General features: G+C 46.7%; 2 protein-coding genes across 3 annotated transcripts in view; both read left to right on the top strand.

Moving 5' to 3' along the window:
• The window catches only part of KLK6 (kallikrein related peptidase 6), a 90401-nt gene that overhangs the window by 46351 nt on the left and 24543 nt on the right, over positions 1 to 19507 (top strand). The window lies entirely within an intron of this gene.
• On the top strand, positions 83 to 6258 carry KLK8 (kallikrein related peptidase 8). Of its 2 annotated transcripts, XM_050771622.1 has the most exons (6): positions 573 to 755; positions 1116 to 1193; positions 1711 to 1870; positions 2037 to 2299; positions 4400 to 4533; positions 6053 to 6258. In XM_050771622.1, exons 2-6 carry the CDS (start codon positions 1124 to 1126, stop codon positions 6206 to 6208), a joined length of 783 nt encoding a protein of 260 aa, XP_050627579.1. In that variant the 5' UTR covers positions 573 to 755; positions 1116 to 1123; the 3' UTR covers positions 6209 to 6258. The 2 variants fall into 2 exon arrangements, with proteins under 2 accessions (XP_050627580.1, XP_050627579.1); XM_050771623.1 differs by lacking the exons at positions 1711 to 1870; positions 2037 to 2299; positions 4400 to 4533 and having other exon boundaries at positions 83 to 755.

Raw genomic sequence — 19507 nt, 5'->3', positions numbered from 1 at the left:
CCGGACCTCTCAGGGGGCAGCGGGCGGGGCCTGATCCACCCTCTGGTTTCCGACCCAGGAAGACCTGCCTTTCTTCGGTTCCGGGTTACTGGCAGCAGCCCCTCCTCCCACAAAAGATCAGGTTCCAAGCTGCTCCTTTTAAAAGTACTTAGAATTTAGCCCCCAGCTCCCTCCTCCCTCACACCCAGGAATCCAGGCCCCCAGCCCCTCCTCCCTCAGACCCAGGAGTCTCAGCCCCTAGCAGCCCCCTCCTCCCTCAGACCCAGGAGCCTGGGCCTCCAGCCCCTCCTCGCTCAGACCTAAAAGCCCAGGTCCCAGCCCCTCCTCCCTTAGATTTAGGAGTCCAGGTCCCCAGCCTCTCCCTCAGACCCAGGAATCCAGGTCCCCAGCCTCCTCCCCTCTCAGAACTAAAGTCTTGGCCCCCAGCCCTTTACGTTTCAGATCCTAGAGTCTCAGCACCGACTCCTTCCTCTCCCTAGCCTCAGAAGTCTGAGATTCCAGCCCCTCCTCCCTCAAGATTTCACATTCAGCCCCCTCCGCCCCTTCTCACTCACACCCAGTGTTCCAGTTCCCAGAAGCTCCCCAGGCTCTAGTGCAGGAGGAGGAGGAGCAGGAGGCGGAGATTCCCAGTTAAAAGTCTCCAAAATCGAGCTAAAAGCCTCCAGAATCGTGTACCAGGCAGCGAGAACTGAAGTACTGGGGCCTCCTCCACTGGGTCCGAATCAGTAGGTGACCCCGCCCCTGGATTCTGGAAGGTGAGGTGCAGAGAGAGGTACTCAGACACCGACATCAGGCCCCGGACCCTCCTTCTCCAGATTCCAGGACCTGAGCCTCAGATGCCCTTCTCTCTCCAGACCCAGCAGTCTGGACCCCGGCTTCCTCCTCTCCCAAATTTAGGAGTCCCAGCTCCCAGCTCCCTGTTCCCTCAGACCCAGACATCCAGGACTCCCTTCTCCCTTGGAATGTGGGAATCCAGTCCCCCAGCCTCCCCCTTCCTCCAGAGAAGCCCAGAACAGCTCCAGATATTCTCCGCTCCCTTCCCCATCCCCAAATCCAGAACTGGGATTTCAGGCTCCTCCTTCCTGTCTACCGGCCCCGCCCTCTCCATTTACCAGACCTCACCATGGGACGCCCCCGACCTCGTGCAGCCAAGACGTGGATGTTCCTGCTCTTGCTGGGGGAAGCCTGGGCAGGTGAGGAGGGTTGCGGAGGCCTCCGGAGGGCAGGGCTCTGAAGGCAGCAGTGGTGCTGGGGAGTCTGTGGGAATGCCGTGGTGGTTATGTGGGTGCGTGTGCACAAATGTGAAGAGTATGATATAATGCAGGAGCCTCTGTGGGCTTTCCTCAGGGTGGACAGAGGCAAGAAACAGGTAGCAGCAGGTAGGAGGAGGTTCGGTGATGCTGTAAATTGTCTGAATACCTACAGACTGTAGGGGGCTGCTTGCTTGGGGGCATAGATTCACATGGGAGTACAGGGGGCATGTAGACTCAAGTGGAAGCATGTGGGGGCATTCTGGGGTGTGTGACTCTTGTATGATGACACACGGACTGAAATGAGTCTGCCTGTGTGGCAGTGTGTGGATGCCTGGACCTCCCTCACTAAGTTGTACGCGGAGAACTTGCTGTGTGTCCATTTGAACCCACAGTGGCCTTCCCAGCCCTGGCACTGCCCCCAGAGGGTGGCGATCCAACCCTCTCCCTCCTGCTGCAGGACACTCCAGGGCACAGGAGAACAAGGTGCTGGGGGGTCAGGAGTGCCGACCCCATTCGCAGCCTTGGCAGGCAGCCTTGTTCCAGGGCAAGCAACTACTCTGTGGCGGTGTCCTTATAGGTGGCAACTGGATCCTTACGGCTGCCCACTGTAAAAAACCGTGAGTGGATGACGGGTCCCGAGGTCGGCTGAGGCTAAAAGGAAAGAGGGGGCTGGGGTTTCGACTCAGGAAGAAGAGAGCTGAGGACTGGACTCCTGGGTCTGAAGGAGGAGGGAACCGGGTTCAATACCACTGCCTGGGTCCCAAACTATTCCCGCCATTACAGGAAATACACAGTACGCCTGGGAGACCACAGCCTACAGAAAAAAGATGGCCCAGAGCAAGAAATACCTGTGGTTCAGTCCATCCCACACCCCTGCTACAACAGCAGCGATGTGGAGGACCACAACCACGACCTGATGCTTCTTCAGCTGCGTGACCAGGCATCCCTGGGGCCCAAAGTGAAGCCCATCAGCCTGGCAGATCATTGCACCCAGCCTGGCCAGACGTGCATCATCTCGGGCTGGGGCACTGTCACCAGTCCCCGAGGTAGTGGGCTTGTCCACTAATGGGAGGGAGAGGAGGATCTGGTTGGCTCAGTGGACCCCAAGCTATTGGCAAATCTTGGTCCCCCAGAGGGAGACAAGGAAGGGAAAGTGATCATGATGTTGAGATTCACAAGCAGGAGTCATATTAGAAGCCTCGAAGACTAGACTACTAACAAGAGTGGTGAGAGAAAGAGGACCAACTAGCAGATTGCTAAGCAGGGCCAGAAAAGCCTCCTTTATGGCAGAGAGCACTATCCTATGAGACCTTTGGTTGTATAGGATTTTATATAATCTTAACACACTTGGGATATTTGGACTTCTCAGAGGCCCAGGAAAAGAGGCTCCTAAGCACCTTCCCCCCGACCCTCCTCCTTTTTTTTTTTTTTTTTTTTTTTTTTGCTGGGGGAGACAGTTTCACTCAATTGCCCAGGCTGGAGTGCAGTGGCATGATCTCAGCTCACTACAATCTCCGCCTCCCGGGTTCAAGTGATTCTCGTGCCTCAGCCTCCCGAGTAGCTGGGATTACAGGCACTCGCCACCAAGCCCAGCTAATTTTTGTATTTGCTATAGAGATAGGGTTTCGCCATGTTGGCCAGGTTGGTCTCAAACTCCTGACCTCAAGTGATCCGTCTGCCTCGGCCTCCCAAAGTGCTGGGATTACAAGCATGAGCCACTGCCCCCGGCCTTTTTCTCCTTCTTGAACCCAGGAAACCTGGGCCCTGGTCCCCTCTTCCCTCAGAACCAGGAGTCTAGGCCCTTCTTCTCCCAGGCTCCAGCAGTCCTAGCTCCCTCTTGACTCTGGACCCCAGAGTCTGGACCTCCAATGAAGCTGTCCCTTTGGGACTCCAGAATCCAGACAGCCCCTCGTCTTCCTTCACAGTGAAAACATTGGGACTCAGCTCAGACAGTCAAGGAACTTCTCCAGGAAGTGGCAAAATTGGCATTCGGGTCCCTGCCTGCCTCGCTCCTGCTCTGAATGCTTCGGATGAGACAGTTTGCTGCTGTAGAAACACACATGCTCGCAAATCAAGTAGATCAGTTCAAACTATCGCTCTGCCCCTTCTCCCTGGGCAAATTCCTTTCCATCTCTGAGCCTCACTTTCCTCATCTGCAAAATGGGAATCACTAACCAATAGATTTTTTTAGCTACGTGAGGGTTCAGGTTCCATCAGTTTTCTTCATTGTGTTCTAGTGCTCAGAATGGTGCCTGCTACATGGTAGATGCTCAATAAATATTTGTGGAATGGATGGCTGGATCAATAAATAATGAAATGAATGAATGCATCCCTCCTTCAAAGCGATGTTGGGAGGATTAAATGAGATTATGAGCATATTGCTTTTGGCACGTAGAGATGCCAGATGGAAGTTTTTCCCCCTCAGAGAGGCTTTGAAGAAGTCTATTCCTCAAAAGAGGTTAATAAAAAAGATCAATTCCACTTTCAATCATTAATTCAACTCTTGTTTATTGAGCACCTATTATGCCCCAGGTGCTGTTGCAAGCACTGGATACACAGCCATGAGCAAACTGTACAAAGTTCTTGTCGTTATGGAGTTGCAAGCTAGGTAGGAGAAACAGACAATAAGCAAATACACATAAAATAAAATATTAGATAGAGTTAAGTGCTGTAAGGAAATATTGTGGAGCGTAAAAAGATAGGGAGTAATGCAGGGATGGTATTTTTTAATTCGAGTGATCAGGGAAGGCTTCCAGGAGGAGGTGACATTTGGAAGGAGCAGAATTTAGCACAGATTGAGGACCTGGCTGTCTGACGGCAGGAAGACTGGAAAGAGAGGCTCAGAGGTGTCATAAAGGGGCACCTCCAAGTAACCCCCCTGCCCCTTGATTTGAAATTGGCTCAGGGCAAGAAAAAACATGTGAGATCTGAGGGCTCCTCTTTAGATGGAGAAAGCCCAATAGCAGCGAGTACAGCTTTGTTTCATGTGGTGAGAAGTGAGGTCCCCTGTGCAGAGTGTCAGAAAATTCCCCCAGGCAGCTGGAAAACTCCCCCATTACATCCTGGAAAGAAAGGGGTTCGATCCAGACAGGGATGAAGGCAAATGGCTGCTCTCTCAGGGAATCTTACAACCTCTTCCCCCTCAGAGAATTTTCCTGACACTCTCAACTGTGCAGAAGTAAAAATCTTTCCCCAGAAGAAGTGTGAGGATGCCTACCCAGGGCAGATTACAGATGGCATGGTCTGTGCAGGCAGCAGCAAAGGGGCTGACACGTGCCAGGTGAGCGATTTCTGAGATCTTCCTCCTCACTCATCCCTCATTGCCCTCTAGAGGTTCAAGGCTTGGATGGGGGTGGGGGTGGTAAGGGGAGTGACCCCAAAGACTTAGCACCCGGAGTGGTCGCCCCTATCTCTATGGAGTGGGAGCCAGGTTCAGAGAAGGCCAAACTTTCTCTGAAAGTCACACCGCATAGGGGTTAGGAGCATTTAATTGCTTCTGTTTTCTTTCGAACCTTTACCTACAGGACAGGGTGCAGAGTTGGGGGCTATAGACGGTGGGGTAGATGTCCAGGAAGGAGAGAGTCTGAGGCTAGAGGTTAGGCGAGTTCCCTGCTCTCGTTCCCAGCATTACATCATAGAATTTGTGCCGACTTTACCACTGGCCAGGTGATCAGCCACTTTTCTTTGAGACCGGGCTAGAATCCCAAGGCTGGTTCCCTTCTGTGATTGGTTCCTTGCGAGACAATGGTGTCTTCCCAGTTGGCTGGGGGAAATGGTGCCATTGACTTCAGTGCCTCCTCAATGAGCTCCCATCCCTTCCTCTTGGGACTGATTATAGCTATAACTCTCTCTTCTAACCGCAACTTCGCTGTTCCTAGCACTTACCCCTGGCTTTGTCCCCTTCCTGGAAGCCCCACCGCCTTTGCCAATGATTGGTCCCTAAAGACAATGCTTTCTTCCCCATGGGCCAAGAATGGAGTCATTTCCATCAGCGATACTGCCATGAAAGCGAGTCTCTCTGGATTGTTCTATAGAAACAGTGGTGTCTTCCACAAAGATCTCAGCCATTGGCCCTTGGGGATATGGGGGGTGTGTGTGTGTGTGTGTGTGTTCACAAGAATCTTGATCCTTTCTCCTGTGTTTGGCAACTGCAATCAATGATGCCTTCACTATTGACCAGGAATGGAGGAAACTTAAGCTCAGTCCTCTACATGTAATCCCTACCGTCTTCTCCCTGGATTGGACCCTCGAGAACTTTTTTTTTTTTTTTTTTTTTTTTGAGACAGGGTCTCGCTCTGTCCCCCCAAGCTGGAGTGCAGTGGCACAATCTTGGCTCACTGCAGCCTCTGCCTCCCGGGTTCAAGCAATTCTCCCACCTCAGCCTCCCGAGTAGCTGTGATTACAGGCGTGCACCACCACGCCCAGCTGATTTTTGTATTTTTAGTAGAGACAGGGTTTCACCATGTTGGCCAGGCTGGTCTGGAACTCTTGATTTCAAGTGATCCGCCTGCCTCGGCCTCCCAAAATGCTGGGATTGCCGGGGTGAGCCACCAAGCCTGGTTGGGATTTCATTCTTTCCCCTCTTCTGTCAGTGTTTTGACCACTACCCTTAGACACCACGTCTGTCTGTACATGGAATTCCCAAGCCCTGTCCTGACTGGTCTCAGGGGACAATGCTTTTACCCCCATTGGCTACAGGGGACCAGTCATGTTAAAGAATTGGTAAAACGCTGGCACAGCAGGAAAAGGGATGTTGTGGACATCTCAGATGCAACCCTGTTCTCATTCTCCCTGTCTAGGGCGATTCTGGAGGCCCCCTGGTGTGTAATGGTGCACTCCAGGGCATCACATCCTGGGGCTCAGACCCCTGTGGGAGGTCCGACAGACCTGGTGTCTATACTAACATCTGCCGCTACCTGGACTGGATCAAGAAGACCATAGGCAGCAAGGGCTGATTCTGGGATAAGCACTAGATCTCCCTTAATAAAACCAGCCATCTCTGGTTCCTCGCCTGTCTGTGTTTTGGCCCTGCGGGGAGGGCTGGATGGGGATCCAGGGTTGTTCCTGCTGGCAGGCTAGGTGGGGATCTGCAGAGACCAAGTTCTCATCGTCACTTTGGCCATCACCACTGCCTAAAGTGATCCCTCATTTTCCTGGAAGAACTTGGGTAAGAGCTTTATTTCACGGGAGAAAACACACAGGTTTTCAAACATTCAGTGGGTTGGTATGTGAAAGACAGTTTTGAAAGAGTTTGTGTTTAGTTTTCCTGAGCAAAGTGTTCGAAAGCTTTGGAGGTAAAATTTTCCACGTTTAAAAAAATAATTGGCCAGGCGCGGTGGCTCAAGTCTGTAATTCCAACACTTTGGGAGGCCAAGGCGGGTGGATCACCTGAGGTTAGGAGATCGAGACCAGCCTGGTCAACATGGCGAAACCCCGTCTCTACTAAAAATACAAAAATGAGCCAGGTTTGGTGGTGGGCGTCTGTAAACCCAGCTAACTCAGGAGGCTGAGGCAGAAGAATCGCTTGAACCCAGGAGGCAGAGGTTGCAGTGGGCCGGGGATTGTGCCATTGTACCCCAGACTGGGTGACAAGAGCGAGACTCGGTCTCAAAATAATAGTAATAATAATAATAATAATAATAGTGCCGGCTATGGTGGCTCATGCTTGTAATCCCAGTACTTTCACAGGCTGAAGTGGGAGGATCACTTGAGCCCAGGAGTTCAAGACCAGCCTGGGCAACAATGTAAGATCTCACCTCTATTTTATTTAAAAAATAATAATAACAAAAAAGGAAAGAGAAAAAATTGTGAGATATGCATAGAAAAGAGTGCAGAAAATATATGAAGAGCTTAAATATTCACAAATGAACAACCATGAAACCACCACTCGGGTCAAAAATCTTGAGAGCTCCCAAAAGTCCAGATAGAACTCTTTCTCACAGCCTAGATCCATCTGGTGGTGTCTGCTGTGGTAGAAGGAAATGAGTGGTGTGTGCAAATTGAAAGGGCATTTTGGGAAGTTTTCATTAAAGCAAAGGCTTAACATAACTTGTTTTAGGGAAAGATGAGTGTGAAGGAGGTAGTTATTACAAGGATATAAATAGTCACTCTCCTAGTGGTGCAGGTCAGGTGAGCCCAAAACTGGAGCACTGCCCAAAAGTAGCAGAGGCACTGCTCCTTGCAGAGCAGGGCTACCCCATAGGCATTGAGCACAAAGTAGCAGCTCAGGGCCAGTTCTGTAGTCATATTTAGTCCCATTTTCAATTACATGCAATTTAAGGGTTGGGTTATTCAGAAATTTCTAGAAAAGGGCTGGTAAATTCTGAGTGTTGTCATGGCAATGGTAAACTGTCATGGTGCTGGTGGGCACATCTTATGGAGAGGTGCTTTTGGTGCCTTTTCCCTGTTCCAGCAGTCTTCAGTCCAGAGTCAAACCCCGCCTCCTCTTTCACTAGGATCTCTCAGATAATAGTCTCAGGAAAGAGAATATGATCCGTCTTGCTCACCTTTTCTTCTTCAGCCATATCATTGGTCACTGAATGGCCAATCATTTGATCGCATCCCAGTCAGGTGACCAAATCTTAGCCAATCAGTGGCTACTTGGAGTCATGTGCTATGAAACAGGGCCACTTAGTGCTATGAGAAGGCAGTGCCCCACAAGGGGCCTGGGTGTGTGAGATACCTTGCATTCATCAATCTCCCTGATGTTTTATGACAGTTTCCCCATACCAGAAATTCTGAGGAAGCCTTTCAAGCATGGCATTAAACTTCTGATGCCAGGGATGCATTTCTGGGTGGACATCTCCACTCAAAGAATTGTTTTATAATTTTTATTGTGGAAAATTTCAAACATATGTAAAATAGAATAACATAATGTATCTTCATATACCACCATCCAGCTTCGATAATGAATGCAAGGTCTGGTGCAGTGGCTCCTGCAACCCCAGCACTTTGAAAGGCCGAGGCACGAGGATTGCTTGAGCCCAGGAGTTCAAGACCAGCCTGGGCAACATAGGGAGGCTCTGGTCTCTACAAAAGATTAAAAAATTAGCCGTGCATGGTGGCATGCATCTGTGGTCCCAGCTACTCAGGAGGCTGAGGTGGGAGGATCACTTGAGCCTGAGAGGTTGAGACTGCAATGAGCTATGATTGTACCACTGCACTCCAGCTTGGGTAATGGAGTGAGACCCTGTCTCAACAAAAAAAGAAAAAAGAAAAAAAAAAGTTAATGCAAAACCAATTCTTGTTTCACCTATACTCCCACCACACACTTCCCTAATGCCAGAATATTTTGAAGCAAATCTCAGTCATCACATCATCTCATTCTTAAATATTTTAGTATGCATTTTTAATACAGGGGATGGCAAATTACAGCTGTTGGACCAATTTCCCTGCTCTAAAAATACTTTTTTTTATTTTTTGAGATGGAGTTTCGCTCTTGTTGCCCAGGCTAGAGTGCAATGGCGTGATCTCAGCTCACCTCAACCTCTGCCTCCTGGACTCAAGCAATTCTCCTGCCTCAACCTCCTGAGTAGCTGGGATTACAAGCTTGCACCATCACGCCCAGCTAAAATTTTTTGTATTTTTAGTAGAGACAGGGTTTCTCTAGTTGGTCAGGCTGATCTTGAACTCCCGACCTCAGATGATCCATCCACCTCGGCCTCCCAAAGTGCTGGGATTACAGGCATGAGCTTGATAAGGAATAGTAACAAAAAAATTTGTACTAAATTATCATTACTACATTTTGAATTTCATCAATTAAAAATTGTGAATTTTTTTTCTCTCTTGCTATTAAATATCTACATAGTAGCTTCCATTTTTCTCTCTTAGTCCACATAGGCTAAAGTATTTACCGTGTGGCCCTTTATTTTAAAAATTTGCGAATCCTTGTTCCAAAAGAGATTCGTTTTAAACATAACCAACTTACATTATCACACCTTACACAGTTGATACTTTCTTAGTATCATCCAATGCCCAGGAGATTTTTTTCTATTTTGAGACAAGGTCTTACTCTGTTGCCCAGGTTAGAGTACAGTGAGCATTGCACAAACAATGCTTAAGGCAGTTTCTACCTCCTGGGTTTCAGCCATCCTCCCACCTCAGCCTCCTGAGTAGCTGGGACCACAGGCATGTGCCACCACGCCCAGCTATTGTTGTTGTTGTTTTTTTTTTTTTTCGGTAGAGCTAGGACTCTACCATGTTGCCCAGGCTGGTCAAGGAGAACTTTAATGTCTCCAATGGAATATAAGCCTGAAAAGACTTGGTGATTGATTTATTCAATCTTAGGTACTAAGGAGGGGCATGGAGGGAACATAGCAGCTACTAACAGAAACAAAAATCTCCTTTCTCTTGGCATCTTGATATTAATCCCAGGGAGGAACTCTAATTGGTCCAATTTGAACTGGGCCAACCCCTTGAATCTGTCATTGTTGCCAGAGAGAAAACACTAATCTTGTTGGCTTGGCCTGTGTCATTTCTCCACCTCAGTGGGTGGGTGGAGTTGGAGAACTATAATTGACAGTTTCACCGCGACTATAAGAAATAAGGCGGCATCTCCCCCAAAAGAAATGGGGTTCTGCCGGGAGGCGGAGGTTGCAGTGAGCCGAGGTCGCACCCCTGCACTCCAGCCTGGGTGACAGAGTGAGACTCTGTCTCAAAAAAAAAAAAAAAAAGAAAGAAAGAAAGAAAGAAAAGACAAAAGGAGGAAGAGAATCCGCGAAGTATGAAACAATGGGCCATCAGAACCCATGGGCTGAGTCAGGAGGTACGAGGGTCACAGTGTTCAGAATCCCTCAGGGAAGGGCACAGCTGGCAAGATTGTCAGATGCTAGTTCTCAGGTGTGATCATGAGCTGGAAGATGAGTCATTTAACAAAGGCTCAGGACATAGGTCTGAGGGCGACAGAGATATAGGGCTGGATGTCTGGGTGAGACTTAGCAACAGGTGCTGAGACTAAATGCAAAGGGCACAGGGGGCCTGGATTTGGGCCTCTCTCTGACATGGGGGTATGCATCATTAATAGACCAAGGGTGATCCAAGTCTGTTTTGAACCAAATGAGACTCAGAGGGTACATGTGGATGTAACAGGGAAATTTCCTTCTCAGAGTATGGATTTGTGCAGTAGTGATACCACGGGCCTTTGAATCCCAATGGTCAAATTCTGACTTTCCTTTTTTTTTTTTTTTTTTTCTTTCCTGAGATGGAGTCTTGCCCTGTCACCCAGGCTGGAGTGCAGTGGTGCAATCTCGGCTTACTGCAACCTCTGCTTCCTGGGCTCAAGTGATTCTCCTGTCTCAGCCTCCTGAGTAGCTGGGAGTATAGGCACGTGCCACCACATCTGGCTAATTTTTTGTATTTTTAGTAGAGACAGGATTTCACCATGTTGGCCAGGCTGGTCTCGAACTCCTGATCTCAAGTGATCCACCCACCTCGGCCTTCCAAAGTGTTGGGATTACAGGCTTGAGCCACCGCACCTGGCTGAATTCTGACACTTCTGACTCCTTAGCTCTGTGACTTTGCTCAAGTGATCTAGCCTTTTTTAAAATCTCCATTTTCTCATCTATAACATAGGGATGATGGGGCAAGGGGCAAAAAATAAAAGTGAAATGGAGATAACAATCCTCACCTGGACCGATGTGAGGAAAACAGACGAGGTCTACGAAGCACCTGACACACCACACTAAATATAGGGGGAAAATAAAAATGGGAGCTGCTTCTTCATTCCGTGGGTGATGGGCTGAGGGAACTCTTGTTAATTCAGTACCTGTTGCGTGCCCATCAATTTCCCATTCATAATTTTATTTAATCCTCCCATTTGCCTCGATAAATAGGTTTTGCTCTCTTCCACTTTGGAGAGGGGCAAAGCCAGACTCAGAAAAATGAAGTCACTTACCCGAAGTCACAGGGTGGGCAACCAGGATTCAAATTTGGGTTGAAGGTCCAAGTTCTTTCTAGTTCTTTCTGTCACACCGCATGGTGGAATGGCTCAGGGATCAAGGCGAGACTGAATCTAAGGCCTGTGGACCTGTAGATGCCAGAGGTTTGCAGACTAGTATTTATTTAAGTACCTCCTATGTTCTCCGGTCAGGGCGGGGTGCTGGGAAAAAAAAAAAAAAAAAAAAGAACCCCACACACATTTCCTCTGCTTGTGTTGACCAGTGTTTGGCAACAAAATCAGGTTAAATAATTAGGAATATAATTTACAGAATGATAGATGATGAAAAGCAGAGGATAGACGTTTTGGTGACTTAGGAGTGAATAGCAGGGCTCTAGAGTAGCCCGGCTCCTTCCTCTTTCTAATAGGTGCTGAGGAGGCAGAGGACTGAGGGAGTAGAGAATCTAAGGATGAAGATGCAGGCAGTAGATAATACACTAGAAGTCTTGCTACCATTTCTCTCTTTGAGAAGCCGGAAAGATACAGATTGCTGAGTCATGGAGCTGTGTGGTCAACTGGGCTGCAGTCTGCTTCTCCTTGATTTGGGGGCCCAGGTCAGGAATGTTGACACCCTTCACGATCAGAGTCCTGCTGTGGAATGGGCAGGGCTAGATGTCCAAGTTCTGGGATCTAATTTTCGATTTGATGAGAGTAAATGTGTCAGAAGATTTTGGGACTCGGCTTGAGTTGGGTATTATAGCATCAATGTTAGCAAGGTTGGCAGACTTTATTTTAGAGTGTTTGCAAAATGAAGGGTCAAAGTTATGTGGGGAGCTGGAGAAATAAAAACAGAATTGGGAAAAGAATTGGGGATGGAAATGAGAATGGGATGTTAGGTAGCAATTGGATTAAGGATGAGAATAGGGATGGGACCGGGGTGAGAGTGTTAGAACTGGTGTTAGATGTGAGGGGATGGGTTCATGGGGGAGGATATGAATGTGGGCTTCCTAGAATATGATGGGAATGGAGACTAGTGTCTGGATTATCCTGGGGCAGGTTTGATACTCAGGCTATGGTGACATTTACTGCTCAGGTCACGGTTGAATTTGGCTTGTGGCTAAAGTTTCAGGATTCAGGTCAGGAGGGTTAAGGTTGGTTGAGGTCTGGATCCTAGCCTGAGTTGATATTTGCAGTCAAGAACTCAGTCAAGGTTTAGGTTATTGGTTGAGATACAAATCGGAGTTGATCAAGGATAAAGCAGAATTTGAGGTTCAGGATTGGGTACAGATTAAGGTTTGGGGTTAAGACTGGAGCTTACTAAAAAGTCAAAAAAACAATAGATGTTGGCATGGATGTGATGAAAAGGAAATGCTTCTACACTGCTGGCGGGAATGTAAAGTAGTACAACCTCTATGGAAAACAGTATGGCTATTTCTTAAAGAACTAAAAGTAGATCTACAATTCAATCCAGAAATCCCACTACTGGATACCTACCCAAAGGAAAAGAAGTCACTATATCAAAGACACATACACATATATGTTTATCACAGCACAATTCACAATTGCAAAGATATGGAACTAAACTAAGTGCCCATCAGCTGATGGGTGGATAAAGAAAATGTGATATGTATGCACCATGGAATACTACTCAACCATAAAAAGAATCAAATAATGTCTTTTGAAGCAACTTGGATGGAGTTGGAGGCCATTATTCTAAGTGAAGTAACTCAGGAATGGAAAACCAAATGCCTTACGTTCTCACGTATAAGTGGGAGCTAAGCAGTGGGTACACAAAGGCATACCAGGTGGTATAATGGACATTGGAGACTCAGAAGGGGGAGGGTATGAAGAGAATAAGGGATAAAACACTATAAACATTGGGCACAATGTACACTACTTGGGTGATGGGTGCACTAAAATCTCAGACTTCACCGCTATACATCTATGTAACCAAAAGCCACTCATACCCCAAAAGCTATTAAACAAACAAACAGACTGGGGCTTATGTCAAAATACGTGTTCGGAGTTGTGTCAAAGTAAAGGTTGGAGTTAGAGTTCTGCTTGAAGTCAGGGTCTGAGGTCTATTCTTACCATTTCAGAACCATTTGACCCTATCTCCCATGTCTCCTCAATGAATGGCGTCACTGTCCATCCAGCAAGAGACTTTGAAATCTTAACATCTCCCACTACCTCAACACAACCCTCGTTCTGTCTATCACCAAGGCCTGTTGGTTCTGTCTCCTAAGTGCATTTTGAATCCATGTACTTAACATCGTCTCCACCTTTCAACCACCTGTATCCAAGTCACCATCTTCCCTCGTCTAGACAACAACAATGACTTCCCCCTATGATTGCCCAGTATCTTCACATCCCACCCAAAGCCAGATTTCACACAGCCGCCAGGTTGATGTTTTGAAAATACAAATCTTGTTATGTTATTTCCCTGACTAAGGTTCAAATGGTTCTTCATTATCCATAGGATAAAGCAAGACTCACAATGACATACAGAGCTTGTCATTATGTGGTCCCAGTTAAGCTCTGGCCTCTGAGCTCCAGCCATAATGCCTTCTATCTTGGGCCTTTGCACATGTCGTTTTCTCTACACAACACACTCCCCATTCTCCTCCCATTTTCTTCTGGTTACCAGGAGAAATTTTCTTCTAGTTTACTATTTCTAGTTACTAGAAAATTTATTCTAGTCTACTTCTAGTTACTAGAAGATTTCTTCTAGTTTACTATTCTTTCAAATCTCAGCTCATAGTCAATTCCTGGGTCAAAACTCTCTGGAAGTGCCTTCGTAATACCTTGCACCTTTCTTTCAGAGCATGCCTTGTTGTTGTAATTTTACACTTGTTTATGAATTATTTGACTGTCTTTTATATGAAACTATCAACTCCTTGAGGGAAGAGACCCTATCTAGATTTGTACGCCATTATATCCTCATTGGTAGATAGCTACCACCCAATACATATTTGTTAAATATATAAAGGATTAGTGTTAAAATATTGCACAAACAATCAACAACTTTTCATTAAAAAAAAAAAGAAATGCACAGTATAGAAGAAAAACTAAGAAAAAAATAAATTTAGATAAGAGGTAGTCAGGTATATGATCAAAATTACTAATTTTTTTAAAAAAGACTATTAATCTAAAAATTAAATTGGCCATCTTCACATTAACAATGGCCAAGATGGGATATGGGCTGAAATGGGACACGGGGATGAGGGCTGGGAAGACAGCTAAGACTGGAGGCATGGTTGAGTTTGTTGATTTATGTGACTTCAAGATATGGAATCAAGTAGTTAGAATTGGATGTGGATTTATGGCTTGGAATCAGATTTGGGATCTGAGTCAAGATTCTGATTCAACATTGAGGTCTTACAAAGATGATTTTGGCTACAAGGACCAAGCAACTCTAACCAAGAAAGGGAATCTGAAAAAGTTTTGACATGAAGAGGCTCCATCGTTGGTTAATTCACCAGCTCAGTGACTTCATCAAAGACCCAGCTGATCCTCACCTCTCTGGTGGGCTACCTGCAGTGTTTTGACTTGGTCCTCTGGTCACTTCCCTCTGTGGTCCCTGGAGTGCTGGCACAGTCCAGAATTTGCATCCAGAAAAGACACCATCTAGCAGAAGAAAAAAGACCCCTTTCAGTGCCTCTTTTTGAAAATGAGAAAGTCTTTCCCAGAAGTGCCCCAGTGGTCTTCCCCTCCTTCTCATTGGCCAAAAGAGCAGCACATGTCCATTTGCAAACTAATCAAGCAAACAAAATATGGCTTTGATGCTTGGTTCATCGAGGCTTATAGTCCTGATGAGGATAAAGTATTATCCAAACAAAATGGAGCCTCTGATAGAAAGGCAGAAGGAGTGAATGCTTGGGTACACAACAAAAATGTCTACTATTATGGGTCAAATGTAGAATTGAGTTGGGGTGCCAGGCGCGGTGGCTCACACCTATAATCCCAGCACTTTGGGAGGCCGAGGTGGGCGGATCGCCTGAGGTCGGGAGTTCCAGACCAGCCTGACCAACATGGAGAAACTCCATCTCTACTAAAAGAAAAGAAAAAAAAATTAGCCGAGTGTGGTGGTACATGCCTGTAATCCCAGCTACTCGGGAGGCTGAGTCAGGAGAATTGCTTGAACCTGGGAGGCGGAGGTTGCAGTAAGCCGAGATCGCGCCATTGCACTCCAGCCTGGGCAATAAGACCAAAACTCCATCTCAAAAGACAAAAAAAAAAAAAAAAAAAAAAAAAAAAAAAAAGATTTGAGTTAGGGGTCAGGATTGAGATAAGGTTTAGGTCCGGGGTAGAGGAATAAATCCCATTTTGGGGATCTAATTTAGAGGTTGAGGTCAATTCTAACTTTAGGAGTGTGTCCAACAATGGTTCCTGTCTTACTCAAAATAAAAGCCAAAGACCTTTCAGACCCCATGTCATCAGAGTCCTGTTATATTTCTGGCCTCATCACCTGCCCCCATCTCCTTTGGTCACTCTGTTCTGGTCGCAGTGGTTTGTCTGCTGGGGCACTTCAGACATGCTCCCTGGCTAACACACTGACCTGCTCGCTTTGCCTGGAACTCACTACCTTCAAGCAGCCACCTGGATCCCTCCACCATCTCCTTCAAAATTTTGCTCAAATATCACCTTCCCATGGGGTCTTTCCAACCAACCTTCCCGATATCATAACCTCAGGAATCCTTGAGGGTAGAGGGAGTCAGTAACTCCCCAACCCTCTTCCTTGCTTAGATTTTCCCTCATAGCACTTACAACCACCTAACAAACTCTACATTTTATATGCTTATTTTTGTACTGACCTGACAGTCCAAAACAAGAGCCTCTATGAAGACAGGAATATTTTCTATCTGTTTTATCACTGCTGTGTCTCTGAGAGCCTGAATAGTTTCTGGCACAGAGTAGATGCTCAATGGATGTTGTTTGAATGAATACAATGAACGAAGATGAATGTACAAAGAAGTTCATCTCCGCATTATTATAATTAAAACTATCCAAATGTATTTCAATTTGAGGCAGATGACATGCACCATGATACAAGCATAGTATGGAATATTACATAACCATTATAAAGGAAGAAAAAGCAATCTAAATGTACTAAAAAATAAATGTTATTGCGTATATTTAAAGTGTACAATATGATTGAATGTGATGTATATACATAGTACAATGATTACTATAGCTGAACAAATTAACATATCCATCATCTCACATAGTTACCCATTTTTCTCCCCTGTGGCAAGAGCAGCTATAATCTACTCATTTAGCAAAAATCCTCGGCTGGGCGCGGTGGCTCAGGCCTGTAATCCCAGCACTTTGGGAGGCCGAGGCCGGTGGATTACCTGAGGTTAGGAGTTGGAGAGCAGCCTGACCAACATGGTGAAATCCCATCTCTACTAAAAATACAAAAATTAGTTGGGCATAGTGGTGCACACCTGTAATCCCAGCTACTCAGGACACTGAGGCAGAAGAATCACTTGAACCCGGGAAGCGGAGGTTGCAGTGAGCCAAGATCATGCCATTGCACTCCAGCCTGGGTGACAGAGCCATATTCCATCTTAAAAAAAAAAAAAAGGGCCGGGCGCGGTGGCTCACGCCTGTAATTCCAGCACTTTGGGAGGCCGAGGCGGGTAGATCACAAGGTCAGGAGATCGAGGCCACGGTGAAACCCCGTCTCTACTAAAAATACAAAAAATTAGCCGGGCGCGGTGGCGGGCGCCTGTAGTCCCAGCTACTCAGGAGGCTGAGGCAGGAGAATGGCGTGAACCCAGGAGGCGGAGCTTGCAGTGAGCCGAGATCGTGCCACTGCACTCCAACCTGGGTGACAGAGCGAGACTCCGTCTCAAAAAAAAATAAAAAATAAAAAATAAAAATAAATAAATAAATAAATAAAAAGAAGAAAGGTTCTTCTCCTCCATGTGTCCATGTAGTCTCATCATTTAGCTCCCACTTGTAAGTAGCAAGTTGCCACATTTGGTTTTCTGTTCCTGCATTGGTTTGTAAGGGTAATGGCCTCCAGCTCCATCCATGTCCCTGCAAAGGACATGATCTTGTTCTTTTTTATGGCTACATAGTATTCCATGGTGTATATGTACCACATTTTCTTAATCCAGTTTATTACTGATGAACATTTAGGTTGATTCCATGTCTTCGCTATTGTGAATAGTGCTACAATGAACATATATGCGCATGTGTTTTTAAACAGGATGATTTATACTCCTTTGGGTATACACACTGGGGCCTATGAGAGGGTGGAGGGTGGGAGGAAGGAGAGCATCAGAAAAAAATAACTAATGGGTACTAGGCTTAATACCTGGGTGATTAAATAATCTGTGTAACAAACCCCCATGATGCATATTTACCTAGGCAACAAACCGGCACATCCTACCCATGTACCCCCGAACTTAAAAGTTAAAAAAAAGAAAAATAAATATTTGCTTAATAAATTCATAAATGAAGCCCTAAGAAAAGGTTCTATTAGATAATGTTTAGTACAGACATTTTTGTTATAAATAAATAATATACAAAGAAATCTATGTATAACATGATTAAAATGACCATGAGGACATAGATCCTAAATAGGGCAAATATTAGTGGGGTAGAGTTAGGGAAAGCGTTATTTTTAACTTACACCTTTCTATTAGAGTTGGGAATGGGTTCAGGCTTACAGGCACGACTGGGATCAGCTTGGACAAGTTCCCACAGGCAGGCCAGAATTAGGATGCAGGGTCTAGGCCACCCCTGAGAGGGGGTGAGGGCAAGAAAACAACCCCAGAAGCTGGGCGCGGTGGCTCATGCCTGTAATCCCAGCCCTTTGGGGGGCCGAGGTGGGCGGATCATGAGGTTGGGAGATCGAGACCATCCTGGCCAACATGGTGAAACCCTGTCTCTACTAAATATACAAAAAATCTGGGAGTGGTGGTGCATGCCTGTAATCCCAGCTACTCGGGAGGCTGAGGCAGAAGAATCGCTTGAACCCAGGAGACAGAGGTTGCCTAAATCATACCACAGCACTCCAGCCTGGTGATAGAGACTCCGTCCAAAAAAAAAGAAAGAGAAGGAAGGAAGGAAGGAAGGGAAAGAAAGAGAGAGAGAGAGAGAGAGAGAGGAAGAGAGAAAGAAAGAAAGAAAGAAAGAAAGAAAGAAAGAAAGAAAGAAAGAAAGAAAGAAAGAAAGAAAGAGGAAGAAAAGAAAGAAGGAAGGAAGGAAGGAAGGAAGGAAGGAAGGAAGGAAGGAAGGAAGGAAGGAAGGAAGAAAGAAAGAAAGAAAGAAAGAAAGAAAGAAAGAAAGAAAGAAAGAAAGAAAGAAAGAAAGAAGAAAGAAAGAAAGAAAGAAAGAAAGAAAGAAAGAAAAGAAAAAAAGAAGAAAGAAAGAAAAGAAAGAATTAAAGAAAGAAGAGAGAAAGAAAAGAAAGAAAGAAAGAAAGAAGAAAGAAAGAAAGAAAAGAAAGAAAGATGGAAAGAAAGACAGAAAGAGAGAAAGAAAGAAAGAAAGAAAGAAAGAAAGAAAGAAAGAAAGAAAGAAAGAAAGAAAGAAAGAAAGAAAAAAGAAAGAAAGAAAGAAAGAAAGAAAGAAAGAAAGAAAGAAAGAAAGAAAGAAAGAAAGAAAGAAAGAAAGAAAAGAAAGAGAATCCAATCACTCCGGACGCTGAGACAGGAGAGGCCCCAAAGGACTCAGCCAGAGCCTATTCCCTGAGCTCAGCCGGTCCTTGAATCCCGCTCCTGCCCCTCAGACCCAGCGCACCGGGTGCCTCCCCTGAGAGCCGCCAGGAGGGACTGTGGGACTGGAACGTGCGGGGGCGCAGGAGCTGGGCACCGCCCGTCCTTCGGAGGGAGGGTGGAGATAGAGTGCAGTGGTGCCAATTGCTCTCGCTGCGTCAGGGGTTCCAGATAGCCAGAACCGCAAAAGCAGGCGGGGGTGTCCCAGAGTCAGCTCTGCCTGCACCCCAGGGCACTGGGGCCGGGCGTGGGGCGGGGGCTGGTATAAGAGGACCGCCCAGCAGACGGCTGGGGATCTTGGAGCCCAGCTGTGTGCCAGCCCAAGTCCGAACTTGGATCACATCAGATCCTCTCGAGGTGAGAAGAGGCTTCATCAAGGGTGTACCTGTAGGGGAGGGGGCGATGCTGGCTCCGAGCCTGACTCTGCTCCCGAGAGGCAGGGCCTGCAGCCTGGACTCCCGGTCCTGAGCAGTGAGGGCCTGGAAGTCTGCAGTTTGGGGCCTTTTAGGGAAAAAGGAACTACGGACTCAGAAGTTTGGGTTCCATAGGGAGGAGCAAGATCGGAGCCTAGATTCCTGGCTCTCTAGGGGTCTGAAGAACAGGACTTTTGGGTCTGAGGGAGGAGGGGCTGGGGGCCTGGACTCCAGGGT

This window comes from Macaca thibetana, chromosome 19 (genome assembly GCF_024542745.1).
Source record: "Macaca thibetana thibetana isolate TM-01 chromosome 19, ASM2454274v1, whole genome shotgun sequence".
In the NCBI taxonomy this organism is placed as follows: Eukaryota; Metazoa; Chordata; class Mammalia; order Primates; family Cercopithecidae; genus Macaca; species Macaca thibetana.
The sequence above is the reverse complement of the archived record's forward strand: the minus strand, read 5'-3'. Positions and strand labels throughout refer to the sequence as shown.